The sequence below is a fragment of the Anas acuta genome, chromosome 24 (genome assembly GCF_963932015.1).
Source record: "Anas acuta chromosome 24, bAnaAcu1.1, whole genome shotgun sequence".
Classification (NCBI taxonomy): domain Eukaryota; kingdom Metazoa; phylum Chordata; class Aves; order Anseriformes; family Anatidae; genus Anas; species Anas acuta.
This window is the reverse complement of record NC_089002.1, coordinates 6,645,564-6,663,244: the sequence shown is the minus strand read 5'-3', so window position 1 is coordinate 6,663,244 and position 17,681 is coordinate 6,645,564. Positions and strand designations below refer to the sequence as shown.

Sequence of the window (17,681 nt, the reverse complement as noted above, 5' to 3'; positions counted from 1 at the left end):
CCAGGCTGCCCATCCCACATCCCCATCCCAATGCAGCTCCGCAGCTGCAGCATTGCCCTTCCCACCCAAAACATGAGCACCAGGCACATCCACGTGCTTCCAGCAGAGCCTTCCTGGAGGGGAACATCGGGTCAAGGACTTCCCTCCTGTTCCCCCATAAAACCAATCTGACCGACCGACATTTAAACCACGCATTCAGGGTTGCTCAGCCCAGCAGATCCTGAGCAGCATCTTCTTTGCAGTGCACACCGGCATCTTTTACTCTGATTATTATCCCCACTGAATGTCTAATTAAATAAAAAAAAGCGTCCTGTCCATGCGGGTGCTGGGTGGCCTGGAAGCTGTCGGCAGAGCTTTGCCTCCGGCCCCCAACCTGCTGCTCCTGGGGGCCTCGGGCAAAGGCTGGGAGGAGCTGGGGGTGACCGGGGGGGTTTCACCGAAGACACGTTCACGACACAGACCGGACGGGCTCACCGAGCTCTACCTAGCACGCAACTATATACAAGGTCGCAGTTCCCTGCGTTATTGGCTTGCGGTTTATGGTACAAATGCAATTCTGACACACGACGGCTGAAGCTTTGTGGCATCGTGATGTGCCTTTGATGTCAGCTATTTAGCCTTCGCTGAATGTTTTTTTCCTTCTCACCAGGGTACAGTCGCTCCTGACTTTGCCCTGATGTCTCAGCTTGCTCACGTCAGGCTCTTTGTGTCTCCTTCAGGCTGGTGAGCTGAGTCCCCGTGGCAGGTGAGCTGTGACAGCGCTAGGAATGGGGTGGAGAGGAGCCAGCAGCAGGTGGGGACGTGGCCGGGATGCTGCTGGGAGAGGCCCAGGAGCATCCCACGCTGCCCAAGGTGCTCCTCGACCCCACTGCCTGCCCACCACTGCTGGAAGCCAGACCTCGTCCGTCCGTCTGTCTGGCCACGGGAGGAAGGAGATGCTGCTCCAAGCCTTTGGGCACAGGCACAAGGGACTTGCACCGAGGTGCTCAGAGCCAGCAGGAACACAACCCGGGAGCGTTAAGTCCTCTTGCTTTAGTCCTCCAACTGAAGCGTGGGTATATCGTGACATTTTTGGTGAAGTCTGTTTAAAGGTAGGGCAGTCAGCCTGGGTGGGGGCGGGCCGGTAGGATTTTAAGACAGTGTGTTGAAGGCACTGCTGTGATGAAGGTCTCTGTGGCCACCCCCCGGGTGTCCCAGCACCACGAGCACAGGAGGGCACGGCCACGCTCCGCATCCACCCTGCTCCTCAGCACTGGCTCCCGCAGGTCTTCGTGAGACTCTGGACCAGTCCAGGCTGGAGCTGGCAGAGCCTCTCCGTGCTTCTCTCTCCTTTAAACACGAACTCATCCTTTATGGCAAAGCACGAGCCACTTGGTGTCCGTGTCCTCTGTACATCGGTGGCTGCGGTGTCGTGGTGCTCCACAGCGGGGCTCATGCAGAGACAAGCTTGCCTAGAAGTTAGACTCGTGTATGTGGGTTTTTAATAAAGGCTTTCAAGGTGGAGAAGCGTTTGATTAGCACCTTGCTCCCCCTTGGAGTGGGTGCTTTGATAGCTTATGAGCAGAAGATTAAATGGAATTATTTAAGCAGTGACACCAGACAGAGAGATTCCAGAAAGTGACGTCTCCCACTTTGATGTCAAAATACCTGAAACGAAGGGAGCTGGGGAATCGCAACACCCATCGGCCTTGCAGGAGGAAGGGGGCAAGGAGAGGGAGGTGAAATCATTTCATCTAAGGCAAAGTCATTGCCCCCTCCTGACCAAAGCTCGAGTCCAGTTTGCTGCAAGTGTGGCAAAAATGCTGTCCTGGGCTTTGAGCTCCCTCCTCCCAAAGGGGCAATGGGAAAGTCGGCCGCAAGCAGGGCAATGGATCACAAGCGCTTTGCCCCACGGGGATATGTTGCTTCATTCCATGTAATTGCCTGTAAGGATCCATAATTCATGTCAACCACCACACGTAGATGCTTGGTAGATTATTTATGGGCCACCCCTTCAAGTCAGCCCCGTGCCGTTCCCTGCGCCGTCCTTCTGAGCCTTTTTGGATGATGGAAGAAGAGACGTTTCTGCTGCTTCCCTTGGAAGCCAGTCAAAACTCAATCACCTACTGTTCTGCAAAGTGCTCCTGTTGTTTCCCTTTCCTCCTCTGCTTAACTTCCTTCAGCAACACAGAAAATAAACTTAATTGTCTACCTCCCCCCTGGGCGCTCACGTGTATTCACGGAATACAGACCTCTTTTTAGCCAGCTTGGCCACGGTTGATTCTTTTGATCCTTGCTCATGTATCAGCCCCTTCGGGCTCCGCAGTTCCTTTTACTTTTCCCCTTCACCTTCACCTTCCAGCACAACCCCAGGTGTGCCCCCCAGCACCTCGAGCAGGTCGTTGCTTTGGGCAGCATTCATATTTTGTGGGTCCCATGGAAATAACTACTCGGATCAGCAGAAGTGTTTGGAAACCATTTTGAGTGCTCTCTTTGGGTTTCGGAGTACCATAAAAATTTGGTGAACAACCTGAATATGAATACTCAAAACAAGGACCACAACTAGAGTATCTATCATATATTTCTGTTAAATCACCCATGGAAACCTCGTGCCGGATCTCTGTCAGTAACAGAAACCTGTGAAAAATTTGGACCTCCCGGAGGATTTCCTAATAGCAGCAGCTCCACAATGACGGTGTGTGCAGCTGGGCTCGGGCTGGGACAACCTGGGCTTTTCCTCCTTTTCTGCCTCTGGAGCTCGGTTCCCTGTGCAGCGGAGGGATCCCTGGAAGGGAATTCTCCCTGTGACAGGCAGGCTCAGCCTGCTTTGTCTCCTACGGTCTGTGCCAGCTCTCTCCCTGTCTCAGTACACCACAGCCCTCCGGTCACACAGCTCAGGCTGCTGGAAGTGTCGGGAGCTTATTGCACGAGGCTGATCCTTAGTACTGCTCCCACACTGGTGATAGGGCCCACAAAAGTGGATTACCATGAAAAAAAAGTGGGCTTGGCATGGCTTTCAGTGAAAGGTAATTGCAACAGCAAGTTTCCTGAGACATCTCGATGCTCTTCACCGTGCTGCCTCCCCTTGGGACCACGCTCCCGGTGTCCTCCCGGCTCCTTGAGCAGCCGTGGGGAAGGAGGGGTGCTTAAAAAATTCATTTTCCTTCATACACGCGGGCTGCAGACTGAGGTCTGGGCTGGGACCGGCCAGGAGGTCCTGCTCCTCCAGCACCGAGTTCCCATCCCCTCCCAGCCCAGATATTCACCCCGCTGGCAACCAGGAGCGATGGTCCCGGTGCTGAGCGGAGCCCAGGAGCAGCTTTGCTGCCTCTGCCCAGCTCCCACGGTCAATGCCTCCGCCTCCATCGGGTCTAACGGCCCTGTCCTCCCTGCTGCAGCCTTTGCAAACATCAATATTTATTACAGAGAGAAATATTTACAGCGTTCCTTCCCCTCCTGGCACTCTACAAAGGGACACATAAGCTTTGGTGTCTTTGAAAGAAATAACACTCAGACATCTGCCTGGCACTGGCCACAAGAACACGTGCCAGCAGGCCAGCTAGGAACTGAAGGTAACAACGAGACACTCGGACAGACACACAGACAGCAGCGCTAGCTGGCACTTGCAGTGCTGGTTATGGTTTTCCCTTGCCTAGAGCAAAGATTTCTTTCCCCTCTCTCATGGAAATGAAAGTCCTGGCCCGCGGGCGACGTCGCGTGCGCTGAGACCGAGGAACTCGGCCAGAGCCTGCACTGCTCTGCGAGTCGAAGAGGAGAACAATAAACACGTCACCTCGCTGCCTCTCGCCTCTTCAAGTATCGCTCACTGTAAACATCGGGTTCGTGGTTGTTTTTACTGCAAGAAGTCGGGGCGGCTGCCACCAGGCAGTGCAGGCAGCCCCGACCCTGCCTCGCTGCCGGAGCACCGCCGTGACGGGGATGGGGAAGGGGAAAGCACTTACAGCACGTCCCTCCTCATTCAACAGCAAATGGGATTTAAAAAAAATATATATATATATTGACACTATATAAATACATAGATAAAGCTGGATTTCAAGACAGGTTGGATGATTGGGTAGATTTTAAATCCATGTAAAGTTCCTTCTAGTGCCTATAGGTTACTCAGCCGCTGAACCGTTTCTGGCTAAATTGTTATTTCACTTGTGTAGAAAGGTGTGGTGCAAACTTGTGCTCATAATTTTTTTTTTTATAAGATCCCAAAAAGAAGAAGATTTCAGTTTTCCAGACTTTCCGATTGGTGTAAGAGTCCATCTGCAGAACGCCTGTGCCTCATCCTCGGGGGTCGGGTGAGGACAGGATTCAGGACTGAACCTTGCTGCCAGGATAATCTCTGTGGCCTCTGTGGTTTTTCCCCTGTTCCTTTTTCCTTTTTTTTTCTTCTTTTTCTTCATTATTTTTCTCTTTATTTTCTAAAAAAAAAAAAAATTAAATAAAGTTTTATCTCCTAATATACATCAAATGATTCTCATGCAAAGCAGCAGTCATGGAGACGTCCAGACTTTCCAGGTTCCTTCTTTCCATGAATAATGGAAAAAAATAATCCGTCTTGATTGGACTTTGATTGAGATGCTTTGTCTTTTTTATATCTTCCTGCCTTTTCGAACCGGATCCTACGTGATTTTGAATGCAGTCAGTCCTTGGGCCAGTCTCTGCTCTCTCTGGATGAGCCGTGGTATTTACGTGTGCCTTTCTTGCTTGTTCTCCCTCTCGAGCCCCGAGCGTCCGTGCAGTACTCTTGCCCCTTGCTGTCTGTGAGCATCACAGCCTTTCTTCAGCTCTCAATAGACATGGCACCGATAAGTTGCTCTACTTTGTATGCCAGACGCTGCCTACGTGCCTGCTCATCCTGCTCCAAAGCTCCAATGAGCTGGTACGGGGAAAAAAAAAGGAGAAAAGAGAAAGAAGTCAGTGTGAGGGAGAAGGGGTGGGCAGGGGTGGGTGGCAGCAAGATGCAAGCAACTCGAAATGCAGATGTGTGTTTCAAGGGACAGACAGAAAGCCAGTGAAAAACATGGGATAAATCAGGTCTGAGGATAGCCTGGGAACATTTCTGGGCTGGATGCACAGCACAGCACAAAACAGCCGCTATTTCCCCAGGAGCAGCAGGCAGTGACAGAGCAGTACTGACAATGCCTTCTCATGACACGAAGTGCTGAGGTTTTCCAGTGACAATAAATCCCCTCCCTCAGCTTTGCCCCTGTAAAGAATCTGGAATAACAAATGGCAAAGCAACGCAATGAGCGCTTCCCCTCTGCACAGCCGTGCTCGTTCATTTGCTGGCCAGCTCGGAGCATGCAGCCAGCACCGCACGGTCGGTCCCGCTCTTGTACCTTGAGCTCCACATTTCTTGTCTCATTTAGCATGAAAGTTATCAGATTTTAAACCCTAATCGGAAAATAGCTGTGGCATTGTATCACAAATGCATACATGCAATTAAATTACAAAACCCTTCCTTTTAACGGACATAATTGCAAAATAGGTTTTTCTTACGCTGAAATGAAGGGGTGGAACAGATGGCGAGAACTTGGTTTCAAGTGATGCATTCATTAAAGGCGCTCAGGCTGCCAGGGAATCTTTGCAAATAGGAGCCTGCACCACTGCACCAGGGGAGTTGTACTGTGCTGTTCCCAAAAACCAGGGATGTTTCTGGGGGGGTTCACTGGGCCATGATGATTTTCTGCTGTTTCTAGGAGCGATCTGCACTTGGTGTGTGCCAAGGCTGAGGAATTCAGCTGCTCACACAGTGTTTGAGCTCTCAGTCCTTCAGGGAAGCACCCTACAGAGCAGGACCTGAACCTGGCTGTGCAGGATCAGAGCAGATACAGGCAGCAGCAGCACAAGAAGCGGCTGTGCTGCACCAAGGGCGAGCTGGGACGAAGCAGGAGCTGTGCTCTACGCGTGGAGGTGGCCGGCAAGGAAACCGGCACGGCGCTGCCCGCGGGCACCCACCTCCTCGCTGTACTTGCTGACGTAGGAGTAGATCTCGTTGAGCGCGCTCAGCATGTTGAACTCGGCCGAGTGCAGGCGCGACTGCTCGGCGAGGTAGGCGTTCATGTCCTGGTCGCTGATGGCCGGCAGCTTGGCGATGTCTGCGTAATACCTGCGGGGGCGAAAGGCGAGGGGCCCGTGAGGAATGCAGAGGGTTAAAATGCCCCTTTTCTCAGATTAAACTCAGTGGGGAAGAGGATGCCAGTTTGCTTTACGCCTACATCTAGCAAAATGGGATCCTGGGCTGTGAATATAAAAGCAGCAATGCTAGGAGCCGTGCCACCAGCTTGCTGCAGGAGCCACGGGTGCTGCAGCACCTGCCATCGAGAGCAGAGGCAGCCTGCAGGACCTGGGGCAGGAGCTCGGCAGGATCACACTGCCACTGACCTCTCCACCCAGCTCTTGTAGCTGGGGATGTCCTTGGCGTACAGCAGCTTGTTGGAGGGGGAGTCCTTGCCCAGGCGGTGCTCGGAGGTGGAGCAGGAGTCCATGAAGGTCTGAGCCACGACGGAGAGGCAGGCGTCCGTGATGCTGCCCTTGTGGATGTCAAACACGAACTGGGGGTTTTTGATGACGTTCACCCAGAACCGCAGAGGGAGGCTGCGGGGAAATGAAGAAACAAAACCAAATGTTGAAACAAAGGCTGGGAACGGGCCCTTCCTGTGCTGTGTGTTCCCACTGGGAACCTGGGACAGGTTCGTGCTGCGTGCCCCACGTCTCATCCTGCAGCAGCAAGGCGAAGGAGGCGAGAGCTGGGCAAGCAGCGGGTGCTGAGGGTGCGATGCCTGCACCAGGGCTGGGCTGAGCAGCTCCACAAGGGCTCACTGGAGGGGGTGGCCCTGGTATGGGGCATCTCCATGTCCCCGCGCCCCCCAGCCGCTGCCCGGCCACTCGGCGTCCATCCCCTGCGAGCAGGGCAGCAGGCTTCAGAGGCTCCATCCCCGAATCCCAAGGCCTTTGCAATCAAAGGGGAATTATTATTCCTTTTTTCTTTGGCTGTATAGCAGGATCAAACAACCAGCTGCTGCTTTCCATTACCTTTCAAGTCTGGGCTCTCTCCATCCAGCTAGCTGCACCGAAGGCTTCAGCATTAACTCTTGCTGCGCTGCAGGCCAGCAGCTCGGCAGCATCCCCTGCAACGCCAGCTCCTGACCCCCAGTTCTCCAGCTCTGCCTTACAAACCCCAATTTGCTTTGACCTGCTCCAGCAGCCTAAGCCTTTCTGACTTCTGCAAAATTCCCTTTCTGGGCATGCCGTGTGCCCCATTCCCCGTACAGCCCCAGGGCTGCCAGGGTGCTGCCCTCAGTCCTGCAGCATCCTCTGGAGGATTGGAGCCATCGCTGCTCGGGCTTAACCTGCCCCGGCTTCCCCCAGCACCACAAGCAGCATCCAGCTTGCAGAGGGCATGGTGAGAGCCGAGCAGAGCGCCCAGCACAACCACTGGCTCTCAGACCGAATTTTCCCCCTGCTCCTGTGCCCCCCGTGCAGAGGCAGGACCGGGGTTTGTGCATCCCAATGGCCCTGGCACAGGAACCTCCGCCGCTCGCTGCTTGCTTTTTTATTGCTTTAAGAAGTCTCATCTCTACTTGTGATTCAAGCGTTTTTATCCTAATAACTCCTTCTTCTAAGGCTTTCAATAAATTGTTTTTAGCTTCCCACTGCCTTAGCGGGGAATCCAGCTTTTGCAGACGTGGTGATTAGAGGCTTTTAAAACCACGCGGGACTTGGGGGAAAATACAAAATCTTCAGGGAGCAGCCATTTGTTGTGCTTTTTTTCCCCTCTCTCGCAGAGGTAAATTTCTAACCCACAGAGCTTTTAATCCTAAAATAACGGCAGAGGCAGAGACGTAATAGCTCCATTGTTTGGAGAAGGCTGAGCCCTCGCTGCTGTCGGCGGGGGCTGCGTGTGGGGCTGACCCCCTCCTGCCCAATCCTCCTGCAGCTGCCCCAGGCTGGGGCAGGGACCCCCAGAGCCCCCTTGCACACCCCACCATCGCCAATGCCATCGGTGCGGGCAGATCTGACCCATGCAGAAGGCTTGGAGATGGTCTCAGGGTTTAGCACAGCGCTGGGGTTTCCTCCTGTGTGTGCACAGAGTGGGGGCAGGATCCAGAATCAACACCCACTGCATGGGGCACCGGGGTAGCAGAGGTGCTGGGGGGAAGCACGAGCACGGTTCTCTGCCTTGTTTCACGTGCTGGGGCTATGGAGCTGGGTTGCTCCCAGCCCTTCTTGCAGCTCTCCCCCATCTCTGTTGTTTTTTTTTTCCCCAGCTCAGCAGACAGCTCTGGCCGCCCTCCCACCCTCTCCTCCATTCTCACCAGTTGCTCTTCCAGGTGTGCCGCACGTCCGTGTCGTGGATGCCGTGCTTATCTGCCTGCTCATCCAGGAAATCGAACATGTACTTGATGGCCAGCGGGAGCGCGCTGCCGCGGTGCACGGTGCTGAACAGCGTCTCAAACAAGTCGTCCACAAACTTCTGCAGCGTACCCTAAAGAGAGCAGCAGCCAGCAAGGTGAAGGAGGGGTGGAGGCACACGCGTGCTCTGCGCAGCCCCATGAAGCACAGCCACAGATCCCGGATCCCGCAGGAACAAGCCAGGTCAGGAGCTTTGCAAACACTGCCCGTGCTGCAGGAGGACTGGGGGCTGCAGCTCCCCAGGGCTGTGCTTCCTCTCTGCTTCTAGCAGAAAACAATTCCTTTGCTTTCAAAATCATATCCGTGTCAGCCACAGTGATGAAAATGCAGTGAAATGAAGGAAAATTTTGGCAAAAAAAAAACAAAACCAAACAGTTAAGTATCTACAGATACTGCTGTCCGTAAAACTCTTCATGTTTTAATATCATGTAGAAGAACGAACTACGCAGCAATCATGGTGAGCATGAGTCTATCTCTGTTGCTGCTCCAGGAGCCACCCAACCCCTGGGGCATTACAGGGACAGTCCCACCTTGTCCCAAGGGCCTGGACAGACCTGCCTATGCGTTTCCCAAGCAAATTTAGCACACGGCAGTTACCTTAGTAGCCAGTAGCCTGGTCAGGTAGATCTCAGACACCATCTTGCTGCCCCGGTCCCCTTCCTTCTGGTCTCCGTGGTCGTGGTTTTTGACCAAGTGCCAGACTTTGACGCCGCTCTCCAGATCCGGGGTGATCATGGGGGCCCGGGAGCGCAGGCTGTCGGGGCTGCCGGTGTACCTGAAGGTGGAGTCTGAGCAGTGGGAGGAGAGGTCAGCCACTTTCCGAGCAGACACTTGGAATTTTGATGAATGAAATCATCAAGATGAAATCCTTTCCTTTTCCTGCCTCATCTCGGTGACGCCACTGTGCTCGTTCATGCCCAAATCACCTGCTCTGGTTTTATTTTTTATTTTTTTTGCAGGGCAGTGGAATGCAACACCACACAGACACCCCGAAAATGGAAACGTGTGCCAAAACAGACCACATACTTAAAAACGATACGCCTTGCCCTTCACCCAACACAGAGCCCCCAGCCTTGAACCTTTCCCTGTTTGCACTCAGACGGGGAACCTCTCCTTCTTCACTCACACCCTGCACCTACACGGCCGCAGCACGACAGGTCCCTGCAGGACATCAACCCCGTGCCCCGGCACCAGCACCATCCCAGTACAGTACCAGTACACATAAATAATAACAAGCTGCCAGCCCTGCTGCCCGATGGGCACAGGGAGCTCATAGCAGAGGAGCCGAAGGGTTCTTCCAATTGCACGGACACCATGCGGGGATGTGAGATATATTTAACCTCCCAAGCAATGTGTGCCCTGGATCCCATCCACAGCCTCTTCAAGCCAAAACATGGCTCAAAGAAGCCAGCACCTATCGTGCCTTGCTCATTTTCTTCCTCTCACTACGTTTCTTTGTTCTCCAGGAACCTCTTGTGTTTTCTCAAATTTAGCCTTCCGATTTGCTTCTCACCCTTCTCAGCAAGAGGAAGGAGATCAATCATAAATCAGCCGAGGGAAGTACGCAAGTCATTACAAAACTAGCTAGATTTTCATCCCTGATTAGGGCTTAGATAAATGAGTACTCCAACTGATATAATTAAGGAGACAGACAGGGGGATGGCTAGGAAAGCATCTACTAATTCTATTTTTAAGCATAGCTCTGCGCTGATATATCATGGGGAAAGTAAATAAGTATCTCATTTAAATTCTGTCGGCACAATTAAAAGTATTAATCTTAACGTGAGCGATGATTCATACTGGTGGTTCGCAAAGGCTTTTGCATCTGGCATAGATCAATGAGCACCGAAGGCTCCCGTTGTGTCGCCCAGGCTCGGCTTTTCCTTCACCTGAAGGGCAGGGGCACGGGGCACAGTGAGAAATGACATTTCTCCCATCCACAGAGCCCGGCGAGGCTTTTACCTAAGGAATCCTGCCACGAGGAGGGCTCCTCGGAGAGAATTGCTTTGGGAGCTACAGCAGGAGGAGAGGGGGCTGTCAGGAGCCCTCTCGCCTGTAAAACACGCCGTACAACGACAGATAATGAAAGATCAGTGCACTAGAGATTTTGCCACCGCTGCCTTTTATGGAAGTCTATGATTACTCTGATTGTGGATTTAGTGCTATAAATGCACACCTGGCACCTACCGGGCTCATTTATTCAGGCTGGGGAGCCTTTAGGGACCATCTGCAAAGTGCCTGGCGGTGCTATTATGCAAATACCAAATTCCCAGGTGTGTGAATCCTGGCACACGGAGTTAAGAGTGCTGTTACCCGTTTTTGACCCATTAGCTGAGAATCCAGGATCCTCCATTTAGAGGAGAAATAGATGAAGGAGCCGGGTTGTTCTCGTGTTCCCACGGCGTGCACAAAGCTGCTTTCCTGCAGCAGCAGCCAGGAGGGGCCTTGCAGCATCTGGCCCTGCCGAGCCAAAAGCCTTTCCCTGGCCCTTTCCAGACTCACATTCCCAAAGGCTGCTCACGCGGTGCTTGGTGTCTTTCGGGTCTTTTTTGCTGTTCAGCTCACAGACGCAAAAGCCTTTGCAAAAAATCAGTAGCCAAGCACCCTTTTCTGTTCAGCATGTGAACATAATGTCATTTTAGACAACGTGCTGTGGTTCTCTGGTGGAAGCTGCTGCTTTTTTCTACCTAATTCCCTTCAGGTGCTGCCCTCCTACAACAAAGACAGCTTCAATCCCAGCTCACCCAGACACATCCTCAAGCAGGACCATGAGCTGGCCCCAGGGCTCTCAGTGGCAGAGCAGCACCTGGCCGCCTCCTGCGAGCCTTCCCCCCCCAGCACACGGCTGCTTCTTACCGTATCTGCTGATGGACGTGCGGGATATACTGGCAGAGGCAGGAATGTTGTACGAGGAGGTCTGCTTGGGAACAAGAGCCACGACCGAGCGGTCCGATACCTGGGGAGGAGACAGAGGGGGAGACATCAGCAAGGGCTGCTTTCTGCACTGGGTGCTTATCTGCAAATGCAGCCAGGAGAAATCCTCAGGGCCCAGGCTTGGCAAGGAGCTGATGACTTGGTGCTCGGGCCCTTGGTCAGGGAGGAAGGAGCCCCTGAGCCTTCTCGAGGGGAAAGGTGCTCCTCATCCAGCTGAGCTCTAATCAGGAGCAGCTTAACAGCAAGGGACTGAAGGAGAGGCATGTAAATCAAAAGACATATTGAAGATGGTTTGGGTTGCTCTGATTTAAGATTACATTTTATCCAATAAAAATGAGAATCTCAAGAATTGTTGTGATCCAATTAAAGTAACAATGCAGAGGGAATAAAACAGCTATAATAACGTTATGGACCATAAAACATCCCTATTAAACCATTTTTTATTTTAACAATTTTTATGAACTTTAAAAGTTTGATTTACAGCCTGGCACGTCATAAAGCCATCTTTCAAGGGTATTAAATTGTCTGTCCCTCTGCTGTACCAGAGAAGGAATTAAACGCTGGGAAGTCAAACTATAAATGAACATTAGTGCTAACAAGGTTTTGTTATAGCAGACGTTAGTGTCCATGTTTAATTTTACCCACCCTATAAATCTAATAGGCACTGGATGTTTTTTAGCTTATTTCCCACAATTAGGGATTCACGGGTTGCCAGGGGTCCTTTTGGCTGTGACCTCGGGGTGCTACGGTGTCCCCAGGGGACGGGAGCTGCCGGGGGGGCTGCGACCTGTGCCCAGCACCTCCCTCAGCACCAGCACACGCGGCACGGAGCCGCACAGCCAGCTCGCTCCCTTCCAGGCTCGGCAGTCCACTAAGATGAAAGGTTTCATGCAAATGTGAGTTGTTATTATCGCTAGCGATAGTGGAAATAATAGCACTTGCGTTTTGCAGCACAAAAGTGAGATATTCCCAAGCAAAACACTTCAAACACCTCTGTTATTTCCTCCTCTGCTCCTGCCTCACTTCATCCAATTTATTAAGTCACTGGAAGGAGCGATCAGCGGTGATATTATTTTCCTAGGCTGTTATTAGCTGCCACTTCAGCTCAGTTTCACAACGGGAGAAGCTGAGCGCTGGCGCTGGGTGCTGCAGCGTCACCGGAGCCACACGGACCTGGGCGAGAGGCGTTGGAAACTGCACACACACCAAGAGCTCTCACTCTCTAAATTTCGGGTCGAATGGCTCTTGTCAGCTAGAAAGTACCAGCGTACAAATTAGCATCAGATGTAAGATGCATTCCTTCCCCATCTCGCGCTGCTGTTGCCACACTCCCGTAAAGCCCAGGAGACGCCCGAGAAGCTGGCTGGCTGCTTTACAACTTTATAAATATTCTGATTCTTCTACCAGCTGGAAAAGTGCTGCACAAAACACCTTAAAGAGAGGAAAAATGAAAACAGGGCCGGAGGGAGCCACGGTCTGGCAGCGCTGACACCTCCCCGCGACCTGGGCCAGCGAGGACACAGCCCGAGCAGCTCCACCCACAGATCCTGGCTGTCATTTTCTGCACAAATCTTCCCTCTCTGCTTCTAATTTTTCATTTAAAATAGTTTCCTAATCTCCCAGCCCTTCCAGGCTCCCAGTGGCTGACAGGTATTCATGCTCTGCTGCCTCCCAGTTAACCCTGCACGAGCCGCCGTAAATCATTTGCTATTGAATTCGGTGCCTCGTTTTCCCCGAGTAAAGCCACGCGGGGTGAGACTCTCCCGTGGAGTTTAATAGGCATGAAACCAAAAGGACACCACACAAATGTAACACAATTCCTTACAACTTGGCTTAAAAGCTCCGGAGACTTTAACAAAGCATTACAGCCATTTAACCTATACTTCTATTTTAAAAAATGAAGAAATAAGCAGCAGGCATGCAGTTCTCCATATAATTCTCTAAAGTGGCTCAAAAATATTACAGAAAGGTGAATATTTCCTTTCAAATCTAACTTGGCTTTTGACAAGGCTTCCTATGAAAAATACATTTTACCCACCGTTGCAGACATATGCTGTATTTTTATCACCCTAAACATGTTCAAAACAAAATAATGTCAAAATCTGGCAGGCAGGTGTGGGGCTGCACAAGTGCCCCGGCCCTGGCAGAGCACGGCGAGCAGAAGGAAGGCTGCTGGGTGCGCAGGGCACGGTGCTGAGCCCCGAGGAGCTGCAGGGCTCAGCACAGCAGCAGGATGGTGGGGACCAGGCGCTGCTGGTCCTTGCTTCAGCACTTGCTCCGAGGCAGCAGTGCCTCCCCAAAATGCACAGGGCTTTATTGGAGGAAATCATATGCTGGGCATCTCCAGTGACTGCGTGCAGATCCACAGAGATTGCTCAAATCGGCAGATAAAGGTGTGTGACAAAGAGAAAGCCACCCGGCTGAAAATAAAGCCAGCTCCGAATGAAAGGGGGAGGTAGCTTTACAGAGCTGGATCTTATATTTATAGAAATCCAGAAATCATCTCGCCAGTCCTCCTCTAGCTGGAGGAAATCTACACGTCATGTTTATGGTTGAACCACAGATGTTTTGTACGGATGGTTTCCCTTCCCTGCCTTCCCGCAGATCGCAGAATTCCCCCCGCGCTCCTTTCCAGGCACTTTCTCTGTGCTTCAACAACCCTGGTTAAAGCAGTGAGAGCAGTGCCTGGGGTGCAGATGATTTTATGCCCTCTTCTAAGCCGTGCCTCTGCCCAACAGGTTTGTTTTACTGTGCAGTCCTGGAGCATCTGTATTTCTGATACCTAATAAAAACATTTATTACCCAAACAGAAAAAAATACTGGTAGAAATACGGAAAATCATTGCTGTTTGTTTTTGGCAAAAGCCCTGCCTTGACAAGATTTCTGCTGCAGCACAGAGAACTTGGCTTCTTTTTATGGCTGCAACAGCTCCACTCGGGCTGCGCAGAGCTGTGGCCAGAGCCATGTGCAACTGCTACCTATTTAGATACTTGGCAGCAAACTTCCACTTTGTTCCAGAGCAAAACTGACACTCGAGTGGCAGGAATAGCTGCCGTGTCTTGAGTGCTGTCAGGATTTTGTTTATTTTAAGGGTAAACTTATGGCTCAGATTTCCCCCAGGCACCGCAGTGAAAATACTTGTTCCCCTAGCACCCAGCACACATCAGAGCAACACGAAATTCACTTGCGACTTCCCTAGATGACTTTTAAAGATCAAGGCACAGTAAAATCTCCCTGCTTCCCTGCGTGTTGGTTAATCCCTTGCAACCGTCAGGTAGGAGAGGTTTTAAAAACAACACAATTCACCTGCACGACTCCCACGGCATTTTGCGGTGAGCTGCGTAATCCCTCGGGCTGCCTGGGGAGGCTGACCCTCGAGCAGCTTTTTTACAGGCACTTTGCATGTTTCTGCCACCCTGCGCCTCGCTCCCTGATGCTGTGGCTCCTGTCAACACTGGCTGGTGCTCAGCTTACACGGCGTGAGTCCCACTGATGGACTCGTGATGGTGTATGGACAGGGAGGGATGCCAGATTGAATACTGAGCACTGCTGCGTAGTTACTGATGGACAGCAGGAGGTTGCAGGTCCCAATTAATGCAGTCATCCTCTGCTGCAGCCAGACTCAGAGGAAAAGCCTCTGATTCCTTTCTCAGACTCCCCCAGCCCCGCCTGTACCTCTCTGGACACCTCGCACACCCTAAGCAGTCCTTTCCCACCGCCACTCGTGCTGCAAAAGCTAAGGATGGCAAAAATTTCTTAGCTCACTTTGACCAACGCAAAACAGAGCCTCCTCACTGCCTAGCTTGGTTTTACACGGCTTCAGGGGCAAAACTCCTGGGACTTGGCTCAGAACTAGGTCTGGGAGGTGGAAGGAAGGCACAAACTCCTCTTCCTCCCCAGGCTGCTCTCCTGCTCGTCCCGCTCTGTGACATCCCCGCCCGGCCCCGCGGCTCCAGCAGCAGCAGCTCAGCCCTCTCCCAGCTCCGTCTATCTCACCAGCACGGCTGGCGGTTTTAATTTAGCCAATTTTCACCTCTGCTAGTTTCTTTAAGATCCATGTCAAGGTTGCTTTCCTGTCTAATGCAGAAGCACATTGAAGCAGTCAGGTTTATCATACAAATGTGACCTCCCCGCCTGCCTCGGTAGGCGAGACACTTGGAAAATTAAATTTTGGCTTTTTTTTCTCCTTCCTCCTGGCAGCTTCCTGGAAGCCGCCTGCAAAGGCTGCTTTCTCACCTGATAATGCATCAGGGTGTTCAGGCGCTTCCAGTCTCCTTCTATCTTGGTGGTGATGTCTTCATCCTGCAGGACCACCCGCGCGATCCGGCCCTGCCGCCACTCTGCAGGAGAGACAAAAGCCATGCAGTTGGGGAAGGGAAGGACACCTGTGGGCTCAATCTGCTCTGATAACAACATCTAACCAACCTCTGGGCAGTGAAACCCGCTGAGGATCACTGCTAACACCCCCTGACCCACCCCCTCCAGCAGGCGGGGGGCTCCTACCCAAGTCCATGTCAACAGCTCTCGGTCTCTGGGAGTAGGGGACATTCTTGTACACAGCATCGAGGATTTTCTCTTTGACCTGAGTGATGGTATCACAGTTCAGCACCTTCACCGGGATCTCTGGGCTGTTCTCGTTGTCTGGGTTCACGCAGTTCAGGATCTGGAAAGGAAGGGGAACCACACCGTTCCCTGAGGGGCTTCGGGCCAGAGTCCAGCAGCCCTCTGTTTGCTACAGGGAGGCCAATGGTCGATGAATGGGGAAATAAAATGCTCCCCTCAAACCCGGCCTTTCAAAACCATAGCTCAGTCTGCTGGGACATAGCTCAGCTAGGGACACCGCTGCCTCGGGCCTGTGTCTGGCAGCACGAGGCCTTCCTGCAGGGGAACACCGCTGCTTCACGGCAGTGCCCCCACCCGTGGCCCACGTCCAAGCAGGGAGGACAGGAGCAGCAATTCACGGCCACATCCCCAGGGATCACTCACCAGAGTCTTGTACTCGATTTGCTGCCGGATCAGCTTGTCCTCACTGAGGGAGTAGCGGGCCTCGCCCGTGATGGCGTCGATCGGGCCCTTCTCCATCTGCTGCTTGATGGCACAGTAGAGCATGAAGAGCGGCTCCCCGGCACACTCCTACCAACGAGACAGACAGCAGAACTGACACGGAGGTGAAGGTGCATCTCCTCCGGGGCCACTGGCCCACAGACCGACTTCACACGGGACCAATTTCGGCAGAGGCACGGTCCCGTTGCCCTAATTGCCAGCACGTGTGCAATCCAGGCTCAGCCCCTGGCAGCTCCTGGGGAGGGCGGCCAAAACCACGAGCTCCGCTGCTTGCTGGGACTGTTGTCCTTGGCCTGGGAGCTCTGCTGAGTCTGTATGGCTGTAAAACGGGGATCTGAGATCGTGATCTCGTTGTTCACCCTCATAAAGTCAGTTCTGGGGGGGCTTCCAAAACCGAAAATAAAGTTAAAAATATGAAAGCCCAGGCGTGGAGGTGTAAGTGGGAATTGCCCCTAAGTACTAACGAGGTGCAAGCCCTCAAGAGGAGACAGATCGGGGTACTCTGGAGAATACAGCCAGGTGACACGACGTGTAACCAAAGCCAGGGAACATTAAGCTGAAGAGCAGAAAACCTTCTCCCAAGGAGAGCCTTTAAACAGTGCTCGAGGGAAGCAGTGGAAACTCCATTGCATGAATCTTTTTCAGGCAATGTCCCTCGGAGCTGCCTGGCTGTGCCATTTCACTTGGAGCCTAACGGAGGAGCTGCAAGCCCAGCTCCAGCCCGTGTGGGTGGGATGGCAGAGCAGCAGCGGGGGCCCAGCTCCATCCCTCCTTACCTTGAGGAACTTGTGCAGGAGGAAGGCGAACCAATTCGTCAGCATCTTCTCGGCCACCGACTCTGTCCTAGGGGAGCCAGGAGGAGATGCACGTTACAGACAAAGCCAAACCTCATCTCCCTTCACAAGCCAGCCTCGGGAAGTGGGAACGGCTAGAGATGGGGGTGGATGAGCATCCTCCCTCCTGCTCCCCTCAGCAGTGGGTGCAGTGCTTGCAGCACCACCACCACACAGCTCCCAGTGCAGGCAGGCAGCAGGATGAGGCCGGTCAGCCCAGTGCTGTCCCCATGTGCCCAGCTGACAGCCCGTCACAGCCCCGGTGGTGACAGGGAGCCTGGTGACACTCGGCTCGTCGCACGTGGTGCAAATTACAGCCTGGCGCAGTAAATCACTGGGATTTGCAGCGGTGGCTGGCAATCAGGGACAGCGGAGTGACAATGGCAGGAAAATTGCAGCTTTCTCCCCAGTCCCACCCAGCATCCTCTCCCCACATTGTGCCCG

The 17,681-nt window shown here is 52.9% G+C and overlaps 1 protein-coding gene across 2 annotated transcripts in view; it reads right to left on the bottom strand.

Moving 5' to 3' along the window:
* Positions 1-315: 315 nt before the first annotated feature.
* Positions 316-17,681, bottom strand: part of PLXNA2 (plexin A2) — a 147,325-nt gene continuing 129,959 nt past the window's right edge. For both annotated transcript variants that reach the window (XM_068660400.1, XM_068660399.1), the window contains exons 23-32: positions 17,181-17,247; positions 16,327-16,473; positions 15,844-16,003; positions 15,577-15,680; positions 11,263-11,362; positions 9,004-9,194; positions 8,310-8,479; positions 6,376-6,588; positions 5,950-6,100; positions 316-4,867 (exon numbers count right to left, since the gene is read on the bottom strand). In XM_068660400.1, the coding sequence (XP_068516501.1) occupies positions 4,772-4,867; positions 5,950-6,100; positions 6,376-6,588; positions 8,310-8,479; positions 9,004-9,194; positions 11,263-11,362; positions 15,577-15,680; positions 15,844-16,003; positions 16,327-16,473; positions 17,181-17,247 (1,399 nt within the window). In that variant the 3' untranslated portion in view covers positions 316-4,771. The remainder of the gene's footprint in view (positions 4,868-5,949; positions 6,101-6,375; positions 6,589-8,309; positions 8,480-9,003; positions 9,195-11,262; positions 11,363-15,576; positions 15,681-15,843; positions 16,004-16,326; positions 16,474-17,180; positions 17,248-17,681) is intronic.